Source organism: Bufo gargarizans, unplaced genomic scaffold (genome assembly GCF_014858855.1).
Source record: "Bufo gargarizans isolate SCDJY-AF-19 unplaced genomic scaffold, ASM1485885v1 original_scaffold_1775_pilon, whole genome shotgun sequence".
NCBI classification, from domain to species: Eukaryota; Metazoa; Chordata; class Amphibia; order Anura; family Bufonidae; genus Bufo; species Bufo gargarizans.
Window position 1 is genome coordinate 264,193 of NW_025334510.1, and position 24,425 is coordinate 288,617.

The window sequence follows — 24,425 nt, forward strand, 5'->3', positions numbered from 1 at the left end:
TTAGGGTACAACTACACTACATGTTTTTTGTAATTGATAGTCAATGCCGTCACACCGCAACATGCTGCAACTGCAATGCGACAGTCACACAATAATCCCACTTAGATGGATTTATTGCTACTGTCGTGTCACAGTAACAGCGTGTTGCGGTGCGACACCATTGACATTCATTACAAAACAACGTTGCGGTGTAGTTGTACCCTTTTTGTAAGGAAGGCCTCCTGCACACAAATGTGTGCTGCTCATTGCCATATTGCGGACCACATTTGCGGATCCGCAATACACGGTCGCAGTTCAGTGGGCATTCCGCATCACGGTCACGGACCCATTCACTTCAATGGGTCCACAAATTCGGAGATGCAGAATGATGTGGAATGGTAGCACGGAACGGAACCCTTCAGAGTGCTTCCACAGGGTTTTGTCCAGTACTTCCGTTTCGCAAAAAGATAGAACATGTCCTATCTTTTTGCGTAACGGCCGGATCGCTAACCCATTAAAGTTAAAGGGTCTGCAATCCGTGTTCATGCAGTGCGGCCCACAATTTGCGGGCCGAAGCACGGCCACGGGGCGCACACAGGAGGCCTTACACAACTTTTCTGCAACACATGTCGCCGTGTAGCTCTAGTCTTAGGGCTTGTTCACATGACCGTTATGGATTCCGTTTTTGTTTTCCATTATAACATGGTTAGAACAGAAAATAACGGAATCCATAAGACGGAAGTCAAAACGGAAGCCTTTAAGAGGCACTCCGTTTTGATCCGTCATAATAGAAGTCTACGGGAATCCTAACGTATCCGACTGGTTTCCATTCTGCAGAACGAAAAAAAAAGTCCTATCGACAGGACTTTGTTGTCCGTCCGGCGTCTTGCATAACGGGAGCCAGACGTTATAATTCTCATAGACTTCTATTATGACGGATCAAAACGGAGTGCCTCTTAAAGGCTTCCGTTTTGACTTCCGTCTTATGGATTCCGTTATAATCATGTTAAAATAGGACATGTTCTATCATTTCTGCAGAGCCGCGGTACGGAATAACGGATGCGGACAGCACACGCAAACCTTCCGCAAAATTGCGGGACGGGTGTGTATCCGTTCATACAGCCGTGTGAATGAACCCTAAGGGCTTGTTCACATGAACGTAAGAGCCCCGTGGCCGTGCTATGGACTGCAAATTGCGGCCTGCAATGCACAGGCACCGACTGTGGGGCAGTCGCATGCGGATCGCAGACCCATTCACTTGAATAGGATCCACGACCCGTCCGTTCCGCAAAAAGATAGAACAAGTTCTATCTTTTTGTGGAACGGAACACCACAGAAGTGCTTCTGTGGGGTTCAGTTCTGTACTTCCGTTCCGCACCGCATCTTCGGATTTGCGGACCCATTGAAGTGAATGGGTCCGCATCCGTGATGCGGAATGCCCACGGAACGTGTATTGCGGATCTGCAAATGTGGTCCGCAATATGGCAACGAGCAGCACACATTCGTGCGCAGGAGGCCTTACAAAAAGGGTACAACTACACTGCGACTTTTTTTGTAATGAATGTCAATGGTGTCGCACCGCAACACGCTGTTACTGTGACACCACAGTAGCAATAAATCCATCCAAGTTGGATTTTTGTGTGACTGTCACATTGCAGTTGCAGCATTTTGCGGTGCGACGACATTGACTATCATTACAAAACACGTAGCAGTGTAGTTGTACCCTTATTGTCGCTGTGTAGCCCTAGCCTAAGGCAACAATAAGTTGTGCAACAAAATGTTGCGCAACATATTTTATAATGATAGTTAATGGTGTCACACAAAAATACAACTTGGATGGATTTTTTTTGTTGCAACTATTGTGTCTATCATTATAAAAAATGTCACATTACTTTTTGTCAACAAGAATTTGCTGTGTAGCCCTACAGTAGCCTAAGGCTAGGTCTACACGACGACATTTGTCGCGCGACAATTTTTATAATGGCAGTCTATGGTGTCGCACTGCAACATGCGACATGTTGCGACTGCGACGCGACAGTCGCAGAAAAATCCATCTTGAATGGATTTTCTGCGACTGTCGCGTCGCAGTCGCAGCATGTCGCATGTTGCAGTGCGACACCATAGACTGCCATTATAAAAATTGTCACGCGACATTGGTGCGACAAATGTCGTCGTGTAGACCTAGCCTAAATGTGCTCCCGTGTTGTCTCCAGGTGACGGTGATCGGACATAACTCCAGGCTCTAACCTGATGATTGGGAACGTTCTCTGCTCCACCCATATCCACCTCCTATATCAGCAGCTGAGCTCCACTCAGACACATCCAGACATGGAGGTGAGGAGAAGACTTCTGCTGGGGCTGCTCTCTGTACTGGGGATTGCAGTACAAGGTTCTGATGTCTCCAGTCAGAACCAGTTGCCTCCATTTTGTCACCACTATGACTGTCCAAAGTACCGGCTGGTGGAACAATATGATGTAAGTGTGGGGGAGGGGTGGTGGAGCCGTCATGTCTTCTAGTTGTGGATTCACTTATTAGTTATGATTTTCACCTAATGTTCTGTCAATTGGTAGAACCTCCTGTGCTGTCCTAGTCTATGTATCTGTAACTGGTGCTCATTGGGTGCACCTCTCGCGGCCTGTGCTCTTGGAGTGAAAACTACTCAGGCCCTTGACTGGAATAGTCCCCCTTCTTATGCCCACTTCCAGCTGTAGATCAGTCAGGGCTAGGCTTGAGTGAATTGACCATTAGATCATAGATCCAGAGTTGACTCCTTCAAAAACATATGGAGTCATTTATCAAACTGGTGTAAAATGGAACTGGCTTAATTGCCCCTAGCAACCAATCAGATTCCACCTCTTTTCCAAAGGAGCTATGAAATGTGGAATCTGGTTGCTATTGGCAACTAAGCCAGTTCTACTTTACACCAGTTTGATAGCTCTCTTAGTTTTTACTGCTGTTTCTATAGTGTTAAAATGTATTGTCTCTGTGAAGGCAAACTTCACATTGCCCATAGTTGTGTGAGACTTTGGTGATTTACCACCATAATTTTATCTACCTATATTAACACACTTTAAGGTAGGACTCCTTAGTGGGCTTTGATACTGGCTGTAGGGTTGCCACCTTTCCTGACAAAAAATACTAGCCATGTGAAGCCACCCCCCCAAATGGGGTGTGGCTATAGGAGTGGCTTAACCCAGGGTGTTAAATTGCTATCATACTGTGGCTCCAAATAATAATGCTCTTATTAGCGCCCCCATGTAGTAATGACTCCATCAGTGAACCCCAGAATTGATGCCCCCAGTAAGAGTAATGGGCCCATTAGTGCCCCCAGTAAAAAATAATGCCCCCTACTAGTGCACCCCAGAATTAATGTCCCCATCAAGTCAAAATAACCACGCCCCTTTCCCTGTCCCTTCCCTTTTAATTGAGTCGCTAGCTGTTCACCAAAGCCGGCAGAAAGTGAGTGCATCAGATGTTCATGTGTGGCTGTCAATCAGAGGTGAAGGGGCAGGGAAAGGGGGTGTGGTTATCCTGACTTGAATCGGGGAGGCCGCTGCCCCCTTGACTTCAAACTCTGCTGTTACATAGCGCGTGCAGGGGATTAAAGTTAGTTTTTCAAGATTTTGGTGCATCTGGGCGGAGGAAGAAAAGTATCTTTAGGAACATACTGCTGGCTGCTTTAAGGTAAAGCTGGTGGTTTGGGAGGTGTTTTTTTAGGTGACAGTTTCCCTTTAAACATAGCACATCCACAGTGCCCCAGTGACCTGCATAGCGTTCCGCCTCTGTGGCTGATGGCTATGCTGTCTCTCATAGAAGCCTGTACACTCAAGACGGCCGGGTCCTGGTGCATGGTAAGGACTGGTACATAAACTGCTCGTAGTCTGTAGGGAAGCTGGATCCTCTGAGGTGGTCTCTCCTGAGCAAGCGGCTATAATTCCAGTGGCTCTTCCTACAGGAGCTGTTGCTGCTCGGAGGTGTTCTCTCCTCAGCTGGCAGCCACAAACTCCAGGATCTTCCTCCTAGAGAGTAAGGGTGGAACCAGCCCTGACTAGCCTCATGGGACCTCCCACTTCCTATACAACCTTATGGGATTTGTGGGTCATGCACATAATACATGAAATACATTACCCCTCTTCTGTGAGCAGGCAGTCTGGGTTCACTAGTCAGATCAGCGACCGGGTTTGATAACTGGAGGAAGCATGTTACCTTTTTGTATTTGCTTGTACTCCTCATTTGAGTAGGGAAAAAAAGCATTGCTCTTCAAGAGCTCATGACAGTTATGCAGTCTGCATTTCAGCTGGCCCATAATACAACAGTCCTGTCTATTTCTTATTTTTTTGTGACCCTATTGGAGAAGTTCTGCGAACGGCTATAAAAAAAAAAAAGCACAACAGACCATACAATCTTGTGAGTCTGAAGACCTAGTTTTACCTAACTGGTCAACCTAGCCTAGCTGCTGACAGTTTAATTGTGTTCTAATTGGATGTTTATATTTTCAGGACTTTGAACTTCGTCGCTATGAGGAAACTCATTGGGTCACAACTTCACTAAAACAGGACATTTTTAACATAGGGATGGTGACTAGCTTCAGTCGTCTGTTTATGTACATCAATGGGAAGAATGCTGAAGGTAGGTTGTGTTCTTATGTAAGGCCATCTTGTGCGGGTCTGTAGTACTATTCTTTCCATCAAAATGATTGAAACCCTGACAGAACCAATTATAAGTAAATGCCAACAGTACTGTCTGGCACTGCACCAGAAAAATAATGGCAAAGAATAAAATGGAATCCAAAGCTTTAAAGGGGTTCTCATCTCAAATAATGGATGCATATATCGATAGATATATTGAGAACGGAGCCCTGAAAGTGGTGAGGGCACACTGCGCATGTACAGCCACCCTCCATTTATTTCTGTGGCCACTGAAAATAGCTGAGCGCTGGCTCGGCTACTTCCGTCAGGCCCATAGAAATGAATGGGAGCGGTGGCCGGTCATGCGTGGAGCGCTCCCATTCTCTTCTGTAGCTGGGTGTTTGGTGATTGGATTCCTCCAGCCACCACTTTGTGTGGCTCTGTTCCCGCTATAGGTGAGGCTTCCAGCGGTGGGACCCACAACTGAAGGGTAATGGGGGCATATACTAGCGCTATGACCCCACTGTCTAAGATGAGGCAACAATGGAGCATCCTTGTGTCTAGAGCTTCAAACCATGGCATAATATGGAGATTCTGTATTTTAACGCTAACGTATGGTGATGTAGGAATTTTCCCATATAAAGGTATGCATCTGGCCTACAATGTGGAGACGTCCAAACCCATGAAGATGTGTATTAACACCAGTCGTATAAATAAATTGACTTTGGATATCACTCAAACAACTTGGTGTCTAATGTTGTAAAGTAAAAAAAAAAGTTAACCACTTCACATCCCGGCCATTTGCCCCCTTTCCTGACCAGGCCCAATTTTGCAAATCTGGCATATGTCACTTTATGTGGTATTAGCTTTGAAATGCTTTTACTTATCCAAGCCATTCAGAGACTGTTTTCTCGTGACACATTGTACTTCATGATGGTCATAAATTTGAGTCAATATATTTCACCTTTTTTATGAGAAAATCCAACATTTTACCAAAAGTTGAGAGAATTTTATTTTTTTACGACGTTGGAAGGCTTAGAATTTTAGAAGCGAGTCTTAAAATTAAGAATTGCCGAAACCCACTTTTTAAAGACCAGTTCAGATCTGAAGTCACTTTGTGGGGCCTACATAGTGGATAACCCCCATAAATAACCCCATTGTAGAAACTAAACCCCTCAAGTTGCTCAAAACTAGTGTTGAGCGCGAATATTCAAATTGCAAATTTTTTTCCTCGACTATCGCAATTTCGAGATTCCGCTAATATTTAGAATATCGTTCTATATTCACGAAATCGAATATTCGCTTTTTTTTTTTTCTTTCCCACTTCCCTAAAGTTCTTACCTGTCCTTTGGATTCCTGGCTGCTCCAGTCAGTGCCTGTTGCCGGTTCTGCTGACTTCCGTGCTCATAGAGCGTCCCCATCACCATGGGAACGTCTCCATATACTAAAATGTACTGTCGGATTTGAGAATTACGTTGAAATCGCAATTCGATTAATTCAAGTTATAATAATCAAATTGCGATTTCAACTTAACACTGCTATATTCCATATTCGTTAATTCTAGCCTACTAGGCTAGAATTAATGAATATGGAATATAGCATGAAGTTGAAATTGCGATGAAATTTAATTAATTGCATGGCGATTTCAACTTGGCACTGCTATATTCCATATTAGCTAAATTACAATCTATATGGGTATTTTATGAAATTTCGTAATATTGCTCTAACTTCGTCTTTTAGAATATTACAAATATTCTAAAAGATGAAGTTAGAGCAATATTAGGAATATATGTAAAAAGTTGAAATCGCGATGTGATTAATATAACTCGAAGTAATCGCATGGCAATTCAACTTAGCACTGCTATATTCCATATTTGTTAATTCTAGCCTAATATGGAATATAGCAGTGTCAAGTTGAAATCGCCATGCGATTTACTTCGAGTTATATTAATCGCATCGCGATTTCAACTTTTTATGTATATTCTTAATATTGCTCTAACTTCATCTTTTAGAATATTCGTAATATTCTAAAAGACGAAGTTAGAGCAATATTACGAAATTTCGTAAAATGCATTAGCCTAGCCATAGTCAATTAGTCATAGGAACGTTGCATTATACTATCAACTTACTATAAAGGACCCTATCTGGGAAGGGTTTATTTATCACTTAAACACTATTGCCTACTCGGCTAACTAACCACTCTTGTCCCAGACTAATAAAACATAACTTTTACTTATTCATGTTAAAAAAGAAAAAAATCTATTGTGAGCTACCTATAGGGTTAAAAACACTGTACCCCATGAGGCTCACTGTATATAAAGGGTCACTTTGGTGTATGAGTTGGCGGGAGTGCACTAACACCGCTCAGTCATACATCATAATCCCAATTGTATAGACAGATTCAAGAAACGTGCCTGATAACTGCTTGGCCCCCCATGTCTGGGGAGTACACACTAAGGTTAAATGGGCTTAAAGGTACCATATATTGTGGTATCGGGTACACAAAACACTGTAAGGGCTCAGTAGGGTCAGCAAGTTAAAAACCTAAGTTCCGCCCCCCCCCCCCAACATGTTTCGCCAGCTAATCTGGCTTCATCAGGGGTATCGGGCAGACTTGATACTTATACTATCAAAGGAAAAATCGCAATACGCCATTAAATTGCATATTATTCGCGATCATTGGAATAATTACGAATATTCGATTTCAACAAATATTCACGAAATCAAATATGGCACCTCCCACTCATCACTACTCAAAACTGATTTTAAAAACTTTGTCAACCCTTTAGGTGTTCAAGAATTAAAAGAAATTGGCAGTTTTTTTTTTTCTCTTTAACACATCAAGGGGTTAACAGCCAAATAAAACTATTTATTACCCTGATTCAGCGGTTTACAGAAACACCCCACATATGGTTGTAAACTGCTGTATGGCCACACGGCAGGGTGCAGAAGGAAAGGAGCGCCATATGGCTTTTGGAAGGCAGATTTTGCTGAACTGGTTTTTAGATGCCATGTCCCATTTGAAGCCCCCTGATGCACCCTTAGTATAAACTCCCCCCAAAAAAATGACCCCATTTTGGAAACTAGGGGGTAAGGTGCCAGTTTTATTGGTACTATTTTGGGGTACATATAATTTTTAATTGTGCAAAATTACGTGTTTTGTGAGACAAGGTAACCAAAAAATGGCAGTTTTGGCGCTTTTTTTATTTTTTACAATGTTCATCTGACAGGTTAAATCATGCGCTATTTTTATAGAGCAGGTTATGTACGCAATGATATCAAATATGTCTGTTTTTTACATAATTTATTTTCAAAAATGCTTTGTTTTAATGTCATGTTCTGAGAGCTATAGTTTTTTGTTTTTTTTATGGTCATCAGACTGGAAGGATCATGTGATATATTTATGGAGCTGACTGTCACGGACGCGGCAAAATCCAATATGTCTTATTTTTAAACAGTGATGTAGAAGGCAGGGACACCTGGGAACTGTCCCTTATCTCTGGGTTGCCCTGCTGTCACTGACGGCAGACAACCCGCTCTGCAGCTGAATGATTAGCATGCAGCTGCCATCTCTGGACATTCAGAAACATCCTTTCTGAGATGGAGATCCACCTCACCAGACCTTTAGTCAACGGGCAGAAGGGAGGTGGTTAAGTAGGTGCATATTAAGTAGTTCTGTAGTTGACTTGCAGAACAAGGTGTTATCCCTGATACAAGAGGTATTGAGATTTAGCTATCCAGTGAGGTGTTTCACATACTGATGCCATACTGACAATCTGTTTCCTTTATAGGGCTGAAGATGAATATGACAGTACCGGTGATGGTATACATGCCATTAAAGCAACCCCTTGCTGGCAGTGCCACTATGTCCTTCTTTGTGTCACATGAAGTGAAGAAACCTCCGACACCTACAGACCCTGAAGTTTACCTGGATACATATCCTGCAGTTTCTCTATATGTGAAGTAAGTCGCTGCCGGTTCAGATCGTGGTCCATTTGTTCTGTTGTAGCAACATGTAAAGAAAAATCTAAAACTATGGCACAGACATTGCATGACAAGGGTGAATATACTGTTTATGCCTAAACATTTCTTGGGTCCCATTTACACAACCATGTTTTGTGGTCTGCAAAACACAGATCTGACAGTATGCACACAGCATCACGGTGCTGACCCGTGACTTAGAGGGTTGTCCAGATTCAGAGCTGAACCCAGACAACCCCCTTTAAATGGGATGGTTGTGGTGAAGCACAGGACTTGTCATATCTTGGATGTGGAAGGGCTTCTGTAACCATGCAGCAAGATGGGACAAGCTCTAGACCAGTGATGGCGAACCTATGGCACGGGTGCCAGAGGCGGCACTCGGAGCCCTCTCTGTGGGCACTCGCACACTGGAAAAAGTCTATGGTGTACAAATAAGCCTTAGACTTTTCCTGCCATTCATCAGCGAAGGGCACGCATGAATGGCACAGTCAGAGCACTGAATGTAGGCAGTTATTATAGCTAAATGATAAAGTACATGGAAGATACAGTATATTGGTATTAAGGTAAAATTGCCGTGTTAGCACTTTGTGATAAATAAGTGGGTTTAGGTTGCAGTTTGGGCACTCGCTCTCTAAAAGGTTCGCCATTACTGCTCTAGACTGTCACAACATGCGGTGCAAGGACCCATTGAAGTTAATGGATTTGTGGTGGTCACACAGCCGGTTCCTGTTCTGTGGGCTGTGTGAATGTGACCTTATCCAGGCACATCGAGCAACTGAACGTAGTGGGTCTGATTTCTCAGACATCACAAAAAGCTGAACTTGTCAGGTGAACTGCTGTACAGTATAAGAGCCCCTAAACGCATGTGTGGCATATTACTACTAAAATGTCACCCTTTGCCTAATCTTTTATTTGGCTTTTTTGGAACCATGGGGCAGATAAACAGCACCAGATTTATGGTTGATGCTGGATAAAATCTTAGTTTTTTAGGCGGTCTACAGTAAGTTTACATCACCTATACGTTGACTTGGTTTTGCTCCAAAAAGGTTCCAATATTGGTGCAGTCTACTACAAACCAATGCACATTTCCAATAAACCACACCTGATGGACAAGACCTAAAAAAGGTTAGAAAACACTAAGTGCCAATTGTTCCAGAACTGATGTATTTTCTGTTTCAGTAGTGTTTATGGAGTTCTTAATTTCAAACTGTTAAATTACTTTAGTTTGCTTTGTTAATGTAAAGCAGAATACGAGGTATAATCCAATGAAGCCACCTTCTATTTGGTGCATGCTTCATGTGGTCAGAAAGGTGTAGAAGAGAAATGAACTGGTAGGTGAGGATGGAGATGAAAAAAACAAGATGGCTAACTAGAGAGAACCGATTTAGGTTTGATTTATTATATAATAAAAGCTTGGATAGTCTGTTGGCTTAAACTCTAGCTGTAGGATTCTCTCCAGCTGTTGTAAAACTACAACTCCCACCATGCCCTGCTGATGTCTGTAAGCAGTCTGAGAATGCTGGGAGTTGTAGTTTTGCAACAGCTGGATTGCCTCCGGTTGGCCATACCTGATATATATATTATGTTGAATAGAAAGTTTTGATCTTTCGTTTACATTGATGCAGCGCCAAGAATCATATAAATCTTTCTCCAATAACCAGAAGTTCAATGAAGGGTTAGGTCTCATCTTCTGATTAGAAGTGTCTAATGCTGGATTAGCTATAGTGTTTGAGGTCACCAAACATGAATATATGAACCTCTTGAACTGCTAATTTAATTTAAAAAAATCTAAAGCATTGGGGCCATATAAATTACATGATGTATGTTTCATATTATTCAGCTTGCATGACAAGAAACCTTCCCCTGTTATATTTCAATAGACATCTTCAATGCTATGGAGTTTAATTGTAATGAGCACACTCTCCTTCTTGGTGGTTTGGGCATGAGTGGTAAATGTGAAGGAAAAGTTTATGCTTCATTCTAGAGGCATCTCCTAGCAGTAGATGGGATTCTTGAATGCAGATAATGTCTGCTCCATTGTTTTTTGCTTCCATCCAGAGTGGCATTTATATGGATGACTACAAGAAAATTAGAGTAGGACATTCAGTCGCAGGTGCACATCCATAAAGCTAGCATGCAGGAAGCAAACAAATCAGTATGGCAGCACAACATTTCACAGACTAACAATAAAACTGGGGATTATACTTATTGTGGTATTATACCTACTGTAAATGAGGGGAAAAATGCACACATTTTTGATCCAACATGTGTCAAGGCCCATCTACCAGGCATCAAATTGGCTTCTGCAGATGGGTCCTTAACACTAACAGAACTGCCTCTCCTGGGCTTGACCTAAGCCTACAATGTTCAGGGCAGTGTAGGAACCAGTTTATATGGATGATAAAGTCTTGACATTTAAGGAGAATACTTTAATAGTCATTTTCTGTTGTACAGTCTAGTCGCTAGGATCTGACAACTGTAAGTCCTTGGCTTGACTGGCGTAAATCGGGTTGAAAGGTCGTCTGAGGTTGAGTTGTTGGAGTAGTTGTCATTTAATGTTGGTTGCAATAAGGATCTAAAGAGAAACCGGGCAAAAACGCACACCAAAAACCTATTCCTTGCAGAATTGGAGTAAGTGTTGCTTGTGGACTTGTTTACCTCGCGTGTTGAGGTTCAGGCCTCCTGAAAAGGCAGGGAACCATTCCTCCTGAATATTTCTCTTTTCCTTCTTTCCTAAGGTTCTGTTTAGTTTTTGTGTTTTTTGAAAAACAAATGTAAAGTTATGCCTCTTGGTAGTAATCTGTGCTTCATATGTCCTAAGTGATGTAGCACTGGGAGAGTCACTTATAGAGAAGGATTTGGGTGTCCTTGTGGATGGTAGATTAAATTACAGCATACAATGTCAATCAGCTGCTTTTAAGGACACCAGGATATTGTCATACATTAAACGAGGCATGGCAGGGATGTAATATTACCACTTTACAAAGCGTTGGTGCGGCCTCATCTGGAATATGAAGTTCAGTTCTGGGCACCAGTCCATAGAAAGGACGCACTGGAGCTGGAAAAAGTACAGAGGAGAGCGACTAAACTGAAAGGGGCATGGAGGGTCTTGGTTATGAAGAAAGATTAAAAGAATTGGATTTAATCTTCAGAAGAGACATCTAAGGGGGGACATGTCATGCCCCACTCTGACAATGTGCGGAGGTCGGCCAGGATAGCAGTAAGAGTTTAGTGTTTTGGAGCCGTGCTGGATCCGCCTCTCATCAGGTGCACTGGGTGGGGTCATTAGTTTAAATGGCACACCAGCCCAGTGCTCTGAGTGGATTATACAAATCATTGTGGTCTTGGAAGCTAGGAAGGTTGTCTGTCTGTTCCAGCTCAGAAAGATAAGTGTGATTTCAAGTTTGGTGGTTTTGTCATCTCTCCCATGCAGGTTGCTCCTATTTCCCCTCTTCACCATCTCATGGAATTTAGGGTTTTGTCAGACCAGGCATGAGGACACATCCCTACCTTTAAGGTCTGCACGTGGGCTGAGCAGTGCAGGGAAAAAGGTCAGGGATTGGCTAGGAGGTGACCCTTCCCCTGTCTCTCGCCCAGAGCCTGGTTGGTGGGTTATCTGAATCTGAGTGCACACCCGCTGTGACAGGACATGATTTAACCTATATAAATGGGTCATACAAAAAAATAGTGAAAAGCTGTTCCATGTAAAATGTGCTCAAAAGACAAGTGGGCACTGCCTCCGACTGGAGAGAAAAAAGTGGTCTCGGGAAGAGTCAAAGCTTCACTAAGAACTGTGGAATAGACTCGGGACATGGTCACAGCAGGAACAGTGGACAGTTTCAAAAAGGGTTTAGACTAATTCTTAAAAGTGAAAAAATAATGCTTATGAAAACATGTAGAAATCTGAGTCTTCCTTTTGGGATTTGCATCTCCACCTATCCCTTGGTTGAACTTGATGTATGTCTATTAACTATGTAATCTGATGTGTAATTATATACTGATCTCTGCTTGGATGTTCAGGTGTTTCACTATATATTTTTATTTTTTTTCTCTTCCAGGACTTTTGGAGGATATGCCTCTAACGCTATGTATGTCGAGCAAGCTAAAACCCTAGCACAGAACCTGGGTGCCCTTGGTCTGCAGTTTGATTATACATACTTCGCACGTGCTGGCTACAACTCTCCTTTAGATTTTTTCGGCCGCCACAATGAAGTGTGGTACATGGCAAAGTCTCCTCAGCAGTGGGAATTTCTTGATCTTTCTGCTGCTCAGCCCTGGCTGTGATCCTCATGCCTTCTCTTAATACAGCTGAAGCCAACATGCAAAATAGTATGGCTGTTAAATCTTCAGCATTGCCTTGTAAGTGTTCTGTATGTGCTGTTTTTGTAACAAAATTTGCAGCAATAAAATATTTGTATACTGTGGCTTTTCTTGGTTTTATATACTTTGTGTACATAATAACCCCTGGCAGATGGAGTGACAAATATCGTTGTGGGGTCTTATATATGCCAGCAGGGGGACATTTATTAATACTAGGTTTTTCCAAGATGGTCTCAACTCCCACTGTTCTGCTGGAAGAAGCACAAGTTGTGTAGTCAAAAGCACCTATGTACGTTTGGCACTTCCTCAGAAGTCTTTGTGACACATAAAGGGAGTTTTCCAAGACTTTCTGACCAGTGGGAGGCTGACACCTGGGGACCCCACCAATCATCTGATTGAGAAGGCTGCAGCGCTTGCAGTAATGCCACAACCTTCTCTAAGCCAGTAACGACACATCCATCAGTTATGTGGCCTAGCCGCAGCTCAGCCCTATAGAATGTGGATGAGCACAATGCCAAGCACAGATGCTATATGATCGGTGCTGTGAGAAGGCACAGGCTTCTGTGAGCACCACAAACAGCTGATCAGTAAGGGTCCCAGGTGTTGCACCCCCATGGTCGGATACTGATGACCTATTGAGGATGGGTCATAATTTAGTCTTGGAAAACTTAACACCCTGCCATTTTTCACCTTAATGACCAGGACGTTTTTTGGAAACGTGACACTATGTGGTAATAACTTCAGATTGCTTTTACTTATCAAAGCGATTCTGACTTTCTCGCAACACAATGTACTTTATGATGGTGAAATATTTTGGTTATAATTCTACTTTATTAAATCAAATTTACAGAATTAGGTATTTCCATAGCATCATCACGACGGCATACAAGGAGATTGACCCCTGACCTCTGTAGGGGCAGGAACAGAGAAAGGTTAAATACCCTCCTCCCACACCAACACCAGTGTTTCCTGTCCCTACAGAGGACAGGGCAGAGAAAGGTCTCCCTGTATGCAGGGAGATGAAGCTAGGGATTCAGTCCGGATACCTTAAGAAATCGCCGGCATCCTGCATGGCGTCCCCCTGCCCTCCCGCGGTCCAGTACTAACGCTGGGCAGGGGTGTGGGGCTCTACCTCGTCCCGATTTTCGGGGCCTGTTCCCTGGCGCAGTCTCCCTTCCGGCATCATCGCGGCTGGGTGCGCGCCGGCGCATTGGGCGCATATGTATGACGTCACGGCCGGCGACCCGGAAGTGACGTCAGTGGCGGCAGCGTGGAGCTTAATTTAAAAACCGAGGCCTGCTCCGGACAAACGCTCCCAGGATCGGTCCCCCACTGGCGGAACCCTTACCTCTCGGAAGAAGCGACCATGTCGGTACCGGAGCGGTCCCCCAGAGCTGAGCCGCCGCCAGCGCCTCTAACTGTGAGTCCCCTTCGGGGGTGGTTATGAATGGGTCAGGGAGTCTGTTGATCCCCCTCTCCCACGATGATATAGGGGGGGGGGGGAGAGGAGGAGCGAGCTCTTGCTCCATGCTCAGTGCAGCTACGGCAGGGCGCAGGCTCCTACATCCACTCCCCCGCCGCCCCCCCCCCCCTCCTCTTGGTGGGCCATATCCCTTATACTTTGCCGTTTCATCTCTTTTAGGCAAAAGAAACCCCAAAAAAGATGGGGAAGTCACTCAAATGTGTCTCCTGCTCTAGTAGACTCCCTGACGGCTACCCCAAAAAACTGTGCAAGCCTTGTATTTCAAATATCGTACGGGAGGAGGCACCCTCCCTAAAAGAGGAATTAAAAACTATGATTCAGGAGGAGATCCGTTCATCCCTGGCCCACCTGTCCACTAATCCCCCCGATTTGCCGCAACCAAAGAAGAAGCGGGCTAGATCCCCATCCCCCTCTGATATAGAAGTCGTTGCGGAGGAAAGTGCCCACTCTGTTAAGTCGTGGGAGGAGGGGGAGAGAGTCTCTGACTCAGACGACGATGGACGTAGATATTATTTTTCTACGGAAGAAATGTCCGACCTTCTGAAAGCTGTAAGGTCGACTATGGGTGTGGAGGAGGTACAACGTACCCATTCGGTACAAGAAGAGATGTTTGGGGGCCTGAGGGTTAAGAAGACCCGTGTGTTTCCCATCAATGAAAGCATTAGGGACATGATCCTTGATGAGTGGACAGACCCAGAAAAAACGACTGGGAGTCCCGGCAACGTTCAAAAATAGGTTGCTATTTGATCCGGAGGAATCTAAAATTTTCAATGAAATTCCCAAGATTGATGTACAGGTGGCCAAAGTGAACAAAAAGACGTCCCTTCCATTCGAGGATGCCTCCCAACTCAAAGAGTCGATGGATCGTAAGGCGGACAGTCTCCTCAGGAAATCCTGGGAGGCGTCCATGTTTAACGTTAAAACCAATATTGCGGCTACTTCAGTCGCCCGGTCCATGTATCTTTGGTTGGGAGAGTTGGAAACTCATATTAAAGACAGAGCGTCTAGGGAGCAGATTCTGGAGTCTCTCCCCCTTCTAAAGTCGGCCACGGCCTTCCTGGCGGATGCCTCTGCCGAATCAGTTCGGTTCTCCGCCAGAGATGCAGCGCTCTCCAATGCAGCTAGGAGAGCCCTCTGGATGAAGTGTTGGTCGGGGGATAAGACATCTAAGTTAAAGCTTTGCTCCATCCCCTTTTCCGGAGAGTTCGTGTTTGGCCCGGTGCTAGATAAGATCCTAGAGAAGGCCGCGGATAAGAAGGGGTTTCCGGAAGATCGCCCTTCCAAACGCCGGTATCCTTTTCGCCCCCCCTCGGGTCAAGAAAAGAGTTACAGGGGAAAAGGGAAATCAGGGCGTTGGAGTTACCCAAAAGGAGGAAGAGGAAGAGGTCAGTCCTTCTCCCAGCAAAAACCTTCAGATAAACAATGACGCCGGAGTGGGGGGAAGACTCTCAAGATTCCTGGGATCATGGGAATCCATCTCCCAGAACCCCTGGATTTCCAAAGTAGTCGGTACAGGCTATCAGAGTGGTCTTCAAGACCCCCAAACAAATTTTCTCTGACACGGTTCCAAACGAACCTTTGGCAAGGAGTCCAGAAACTTCTTCAGATGAATGTAATCTCTCCGGTCCCACCTCTAGAAAGAGGCAAGGGTTTTTATTCAACTTTATTTTTAATCAGGAAAAAAGGTACCTTTCGGACGATCATAAACCTGAAGCCTCTAAACAAATTCATCCGTTATCAGAAATTCAGGATGGAGACCCTAACATCTACAATCCCTCTGTTAAGCAAAGACGTCTTCATGTGCACTATAGACCTGCGAGACGCTTATTACCATATTCCCATTCACGCCAGCTCCCAGTGTTTTCTCCGGTTTGCAATCCAGGATATATCAGGAAACGTCCATCACTACCAGTTCAGAGCCCTTCCCTTCGGGATTTCGTCTGCCCCGAGAATATTTACCAAAGTGGTGGTAGAGATGGTTGCCTTCGCCCGAAGGCAGGGACTCATGATAATCCCCTATTTGGACGATTTCCTTTTGGTCAGCGAAAGTCGCAGCCAAATCAATTCCAATCTGAAGGTCTTTCTCTCCATCCTAGACGACCTGGGGTGGATCGTAAACGAGGAAAAATCCGTCCTCACCCCCTCAAGAGAAGTTCGTTTCTTAGGTATGATCCTGGACTCCCGAAAGCAAGCAGTGTTCCTACCTCGGGACAAAATATCAGTTCTCCAACAAAAGGTCAGGTCCTTTCAAAAGAGAAGATCTTGCTCTATCAGAGAGGCGATGAGCATGCTGGGTCTGCTGACATCTTGTATTCCGGCAGTCCCCTGGTGTCAAATACACTTCAGACCCCTTCAGTCCTGGATACTGAGTGTCTGGAACAGGTGCCAATCCTCTCTAGATCGCCAAGTAAGTCCTCCATTTCGGATTCTGCAGTCCCTAAATTGGTGGAAAAACCACGAGAACCTATCCCGGGGAAATCCCTGGCAGAAGACTCCCCAGTTGCAGGTAATAACAGACGCAAGTCTGTCCGGCTGGGGCGCAAAGGTCGGGGACCGTATATTTCAGGGCACTTGGCCAGATTCGATCAGATCCCAATCATCGAATTTCAGGGAGCTGAGAGCAGTCTGGGAAGCATTGAGGGCGGCAGAGGAAATGTTGTGTCATCATCATATAAAGGTGCTATCGGACAACACTACAGCCATTGCCTACCTCTCCCATCAGGGGGGAACCCGGTCCGTAACCCTTCAGGCGCTGGCAACAAAGATCTTTGCCTGGGCAGAACAGAAGGTGGCCTCTGTATCGGCAGTTCACCTGAGGGGGATACTAAATCAAGAAGCAGATTTTCTCAGCCGCCACAGGATCGATCACACAGAGTGGTCTCTAAGTCCAGAAGTCTTCAGGTTAGTGGTAAGGAAATGGGGGTTGCCCGACGTAGATCTGTTCGCCACCAGAGCCAACTCAAAAGTGGAAACATTCTGTTCCCTAAACCCCAGGGACAGGCCTCATACATTAGACGCCTTCGCCATCCGTTGGCATTGGAATCTATGCTATGCCTTCCCTCCACTTCCTCTAATCCCGAAGGTGGTGCAGAAAATTCTCCAGGACAAGGCCACGGTGATTGTGATCGCCCCCCTGTGGCCAAAGAGAAGTTGGTTCTCATCTCTCCAGAGACTTTCTCTACAGGATCCTTGGCCCCTTCCGGTACGGGAGGACCTACTCCAGCAGGGCCCAGTTCTACACCCAAACCCGCAGTTTCTGAAATTAGCAGCTTGGATCCTGAGTTCCAAACCCTGAAACTTCAGGGACTATCAAACGAGGTTATTACTACTCTGAAAGCTTCCAGGAAGAAGGTAACGTCAGCAATCTACCTTAAGATCTGGAGACGTTTTTGTTCGTGGAGTGGGGATGAATCGCCACATTTACATAAACCTAACATCCAAAGGATACTGGACTTCCTACAGCGGGGTCTAGATCTGGGACTTAGGCCCTCTACCTTGAAGGTCCAGATCTCAGCCCTGGCTTGTTTTTTTGACCAAGATATAGCCGGTCATCGTTGGATCAAAAGATTCATCAAGGCAGCGACAAGGCTCCGCCCAACGATCACCGCTCGTGTCCCTTCCTGGGATCTGAACATCGTTCTTACAGGCCTTACCTTACCGCCCTTTGAACCCATGTCTGACTGTCCTATAAAATTATGGTCCTTGAAAACGGCCTTCTTAATTGCGATAACTTCGGCCCGCAGAGTAGGAGAATTGCAAGCCCTATCGATCAGGGAACCCTACCTCCGTATTCTAGATGATAGATTAATTCTCCGGTACAGTATATGGGGTTCGGACCGCGCTTCTGCGGACTGGTGATATATTTATTTTCTTTATTGTAGATTAATTCTCCGTCTGGACCCTGGTTTTCTCCCCAAAGTGGTATCAAATTTTCATCGGAGCCAGGAAGTTACCCTACCTTCCTTTTGTCAACACCCTGCTAATGACAAAGAAGCCACATTTCACTCTCTGGATGTTAGACGGGCAGTCCTAAACTATATCACTGTGACGGAAAAGTTTAGGAAGTCGGACAGCCTACTAGTTCTCTTCGGAGGAAGACTTAAGGGCCAGAAAGCCTCCCGGTCATCTATAGCCAGATGGCTCAAAGAAACTATTAGTCTTTGTTATCAATTACAAAACCTTACATGTCCAGTCCACATTAGGGCCCATTCCACCCGGGCCATGTCCTCCTCTCAGGCTAAGAGAGCTGGGGCTTCTCTGGAGGAAATCTGTCGTGCTGCCACTTGGTCCAGCATTCATACCTTTATAAAGCACTATCGCCTGGATCTTTCCAGGTCATCCGATCTGTCCTTTGGGCGGAAAGTCCTCCAGGCTGTAGCCCCCCCTTAACTGATATATTTTTTATATCTCCTTGTATGCCGTCGTGATGATGCTATGGAAAGACCGGAATTAGACTTACCGGTAATTCTGTTTCCATGAGATCATCACGGCGGCACGTTATTCCCTCCCTTGATTCAAATTATTTGACCTACCCAGGTCTCTGGAAGGTATGAAGTAATACCTTTTTTCTTGTTTTTTACTGTTCTCCACCACCGGGTTGCTCTGTGTGATTTTGGAAACACTGGTGTTGGTGGTGGGAGGAGGGTATTTAACCTTTCTCTGTTCCTGCCCCTACAGAGGTCAGGGGTCAATCTCCTTGTATGCCGTCGTGATGATCTCATGGAAACAGAATTACCGGTAAGTCTAATTCCGGTCTTTTCAAAACTCTGCTTTTCAGGCAGATAGTGTTAGGCTACTTTCACACTTGCGGCAGGACGGATCCGACAGGCTGTTCATCATGTCGGAGCCGTGCCCACGGACCGCCGCTCCGTCCCCATTGACTACAATGGGAATGGGGGTGGAGCCCTGGCAGTGCACGGAGAAAGCCCGCTGGACTAAAATTACTGCATGTCCTTATTATAGGATAAGGTATCTGACTTGACTGCTCTATTAGGCTTTTTGTGAGGCAAGGTAACCCAAAAAAATGGCTGTTCTGGCAGTTTGTATTTTAGTGTTCACCTGACAGGTTAGTTAGATTATGTGCTATTTTCATAGAGCAGGTTGTTATGGACACAATACCAAATGTTTTTTACACTTTTTTGGTTTTTCTAAAAGCCATATTTATTAGGGCAATTTAATTATGTAGAGGCTCAGTTTTTGTGGCATGAAGTGACGTAGTAATTTGGGGTACTTACTACTTCTTGATCGTTTGGTATTTTACACTTTGACATTTTTTATTTTTTGTCGTACTGTGGGACTTCAACACTACAGGGTCTCATCCCTGTTTTCAATGCAGCACAATAAATCTCAGTGGCCCTAGGCCTTCATAGGTGCCAGGCCCCAAGGCCTTTAAATGGCTTGGGGCTGCCATGGCAACCATCGGATCCCCGCCACTGCAGCACAGGGACCTGATGGCCCAGGAGAAGGCGCACAAACCTCTCATATGCTGTGACATATGAGGGGTTAATCCACCGCCATCACTGATGCTGGTGGATGAAGCAGGGATCCAGCTGTGAGTAACAGCTGAATTCTTGCTGCTAATCACAGCACCACACATGGGGGTGTTGAGGACCGCTGGATGAGAATGCTTGTCCTGAGGCACACAGTACCAGCCATTTGGGATGAGCATTCTCGTCCTGGGCAATTAAGGGGTTAAACCTACACCAGCAAGGGGGCTGTTGTGGATTAAAAGGTTATACAGTCGTGGCCAAAAGTTTTCACAAAGTTTGCTGCTAAACTGCTTTTAGATCTTTGTTTCAGTTGTTTCTGGGATGTAGTGAAATATAATTACACGCACTTCATACGTTTCAAAGGCTTTTTGACAATTACATGACATTTATGCAGAGTCAGTATTTGCAGTGTTGGCCCTTCTTTTTCAGGACCTCCTGCAATTCGACTGGGCATGCTCTCAATCAACTTTTGGGCCAATTCCTGACTGATAGCGACCCTTTCTTTCATAATCACTTCTTGGAGTTTGTCAGAATTAGTGGGTTTTTGTTTGTCCGCCTCTTGAGGATTGACCAAGTTCTTAATGGGATTAAGATCTAGGGGAGTGATGGCTAACCTTGGCACTCCAGCTGTGGTAAAACTACAACTCCCAAGATGCCCCCCCCCTTGCTTGGCTGCTTTCAGAACTCTGTAGAAATAAATGGAGCATGCTGGGAGTCGTAGTTTCACCACAGCTGGAGTGCCAAGGTTAGCCATCACTGATCTAGGGAGTTTCCAGGCCATGGACCCAAAATGTCAATGTTTTGGTCCCCGAGCCACTTGTCACTTTTGCCTTATGGCACGGTGCTCCGTCGTGCTGGAAAATGCATTGTTCACCAAACTGTTGTTGGAGGGTGTTTTGGTACCATTCTTTATTCATGGCTATGTTTTTGGGCAAAATTGTAAGTGGGCCAACTCCCTTTGATCAGAAGCAACCCCACACATGAATGGTCTCAGGATGCTTCACTGTTGGCATGACACAGGACTGATGGTAGCGCTCATCTTTTCTTCTCCAGACAAGCCTTTTTCCTGATGCCCCATAAGAGAATGACTTTGCCCCAGTCCTCAGCAGTCCATTTACAATATTTTCTGCAGAAGATCAATCTGTCCCTGATGTGTTTTTTTTTTTTTTTGGAGAGAAGTGGCTTCTTTGCTGCCCTTCTTGACACCAGGCCATCTTCCAAAAGTCTTCGCCTCACTGTGCGTGCAGATGCACTTACACCTGCCTGCTGCCATTCCTGAGCAAGCTCTGCACTGGTGGTGTGCTGTTCCAGCCTTTTATTCTTCTATTTTACCAATTGCTGTGTTCGCATTATCTATCATTTACTATGTTGTGTAACACTGCCACCCTGTGGTTATTCTTATAATACATTTTATAGTGTGTCATGTAAATTTCCATTGCAATGCTCTCCTCCCTCTTTTGTGACATTACATCCTCTGGAAGGTCCTTCCTCTTTGCTGCAGACTTCAAGCTGGTGAGAGCAATTCTTTTTGACCTCTAATATCCCCTGCATTTGTTTTCAAGCAAATCAATAAATTATCAAAGCTTCACCATTGTATTCTCCTCACTGGATTATCACATGCAACTGGTGCCTATATCTGGAGATATTAGTGAGTTCAGCTATCACTCGCAACCAATCAGGGGATTTTCTCTAACGAACATCTGTGGCAGAATAGGTGGCACGCCGATCCCGCAGCTGAATCCTCTTTAGGAGACTATCCTGGCGCTTGCTGGACTTTCTTGGATGCCCTGAAGCCTTCTTAACAAGAATTGAACCTCTTTCCTTGAAGTTCTTGATGGTCCTATAAATTGTTGATTGAGGTGCAATCTTAGTAGCCACAATATCCTTGCCTGTGAAGCCCTTTTTATGCAACGCAATGATGGCTGCACGTGTTTCTTTGCAGGTCACCAATGGAAGAACAATGATTTCAAGCATCACCCTCATTTTAGCCCAATCAGCCTGACATAATCTCCAGCCTTGTGCTCGTCAACATTCTCACCTGAGTTAAAAAGACGATTAGTGAAATTAGCTCAGCAGGTCCTTTAATGAAATGCAGTGGAAATGTTTTTTTGTGATTAAGTTAATTTTCATGGCAAAAAAGGACTATGCAATTCATCCGATCACTCTTCATAACATTCTGGAGTATATGCAAATTGCTATTATAAAAACTTAAGCAGCAACGTTTCCAATATTTATGTAATTCTCAAAACTTTTGGCCACGACTGTAGACACTTAAGCTTTTTTTTTTTACACTTTTATTTTGTGGAGAAAATAATTAAATTTTTTTTTCTACAGCCTGCTGTGCTTTCTATGCTGCATTTGTAACATTATAAAAGGATCATGTTACTTTACCGCTTGGTGAACACAGGGGTTTACCTAGCCTTTCTGCTGCCTGAGGCAAAAACTTAAACGGTGCCCCAACCTCCACCAATGCCTTCCCTCAGCCCTACTGTTACATACTTGGAAAATATTACATACAGAGCTGCAGGAACAGATGAACCCACTTCTGTCAATTTGGAGCCGCTTACAACATGAGGCCACATTTTATTTTTGAGTCAAGCTATTAAAACTTTGATTTGACTGCTTTGCTGAATTAAAAAATAAAATAAAATCATGCATCATGATGAATTTACTTATGGAGCACATATATTTGGAAGTAGCAGGCTCATGGCCCCTTTGTCATTGAACCCCTGGGAAGCTGTGTTTATTGCTGATCACGGCATCTGAGGTGAAAAATGAGGGCTTTCAGGGATTTAAAAAAATTAAAATGATACTCTCCTCACCCATTTGAGCACAGAGTCCGCTGCAGCCATCTTGATTGAAGATCCGCTGTGAAATCTTGCGTGGTATGTGTGTAGTGTCCCACTAGGTAGGGGTGGGCACTACACAAGGGTCAATTGGGTAACGTGTTACTTCTGCTCACAAGGGACAGTGATGTTATATTTGACTGTGCACTTTAATGCATTTTCTATGTGTTTTTACATGCAATGTTTTCCCTGTATTATGCATGGCAGGCCTATTAGGGTGTAGTTAGGGAGCCCCTAGTATAAATGTCCAGGCCCAGACAGGGAGGAGTTAGTTCATAGTCAGGAGTCTGTGGAGACAGAAGTGAGAAGGCACCAGCCCCGGATATGCTGAGGGCCGCCTCCTGACATGCAGCTTGATAGCCCCGGCTGCTAGCTACAACCAGGAGGCTAGTGAAGAACCCTAGCCTGCCTGTGGATCAAGAGAGCCTCAGTTAGCTCAGAAGATTACCCCAGTAGTAGGGATGCACCTCCTGGGAGCAACCTGCAGTTTCCCTACCGAGCGAGGATAATACAGATAAGTAACCTGATGGGCAGAAGTACTATAAAGTGAAGAGCAAGGGTCTATACTGGAGGAAAGATTTATATACCAAGGATTAAAGCCAGCAATTAGGCATCCGGGCCTTGGGATCCAGCTAGAATAGCTGAGGGGACAGAGCAGAATTGCACTGCAAAGCATTAACTGTTTGCCCTCCAAGTATCTTGCATGATTAATACCTGCCTGTGAAGTATTGTTCAAGGGACTGCATCATCATTAACGACTGTAATTGTCTGTACAAAGTTTGGACTGTTTTCCAAGTAAAGCAACGTTTGGTTCACCATACAATCTGTGTACCTCAATTACTGCTCCTATAAATCGGTGTGCCACCGTTACAGGCACTGGCGTCACGATCCTTAAAGGGACCTTACCTAAGGCACTCAAAACACCTACAACATCCAGGGCACCTCACACACCATCAGGCCTGGTCCCTATTTACAGAGTGTGCCCCAGAGGAACTAGTGTCTGCCTCTCCTTCACTGCCGCATGCCTGCCCAGGGTCCTCCAAAAAGTGAGTAACCCTCGATTGCCCATACCGTGACCTCACTGTCGCTATACCCTGCAGGTCTGGCGTGCTGCATGTGTGTGAGGGTGTCATCACGCTGCTCAAAATTTGATGCTTCACCGTGAAGCACAAGGAAATTAGGTTTCGCTACGAATAGAATTTTCCTTGAAATTCAGATCGAAGTCCACTTTGGATACTTTGATTCACTCAACACTAATTATCATACTTCAAAACAGTCCCAGATTTGGCGGAACAGTTTAGGAATTTGGCAGCTGTCCCAGGAGGGCTAAGGAATGTCCTGATTTCAGCTGTATTTGCTTCCTCAGGACAAAAATCCAGTTGAATACAATAGTGAAACGGGGAGCTGTAAGCTCTCTGCTCCACCAGTCCCCTGCTGGTGCTCTTACCAGTAGCAGGCGCAATGAAGTGGTGTCATCGCTCCGGCTGAGCTGAAGACTAGAGAGCACATATCCTGGAGACCACCATCTAGTCTATGTACTCTCTTTTCTCATGCCCACCAAGCTGTTGGTGAGAGCATAATATTTTATGGTCCGTTTATTGGAGGAATGTGGCTAGGTGAGTATTGTTTTTTTTAATTTGGAAAATACATGGGCAGCACTACTGTAATGCCTCATTCACACATCAGTGATTTTGAGCC

General features: G+C 44.8%; 1 protein-coding gene across 2 annotated transcripts in view; it reads left to right on the forward strand.

Moving 5' to 3' along the window:
• LOC122923614 (heme-binding protein 2-like) overlaps positions 1 to 13,013 on the forward strand; it is a 72,271-nt gene extending 59,258 nt beyond the window's left edge. The window contains exons 1-4 of one of the 2 annotated variants that reach the window (XM_044274482.1): positions 2,190 to 2,313; positions 4,480 to 4,609; positions 8,400 to 8,571; positions 12,648 to 13,013. In XM_044274482.1, coding sequence (XP_044130417.1) covers positions 2,230 to 2,313; positions 4,480 to 4,609; positions 8,400 to 8,571; positions 12,648 to 12,873 — 612 coding nt within the window. In that variant the 5' untranslated portion in view covers positions 2,190 to 2,229 and the 3' untranslated portion in view covers positions 12,874 to 13,013. Of the gene's footprint in view, positions 1 to 2,189; positions 2,314 to 4,479; positions 4,610 to 8,399; positions 8,572 to 12,647 lie in introns of those variants that run through there. The other variant, XM_044274481.1, reaches the window with a different exon arrangement.
• The last annotated feature ends 11,412 nt before the right edge of the window (positions 13,014 to 24,425 follow it).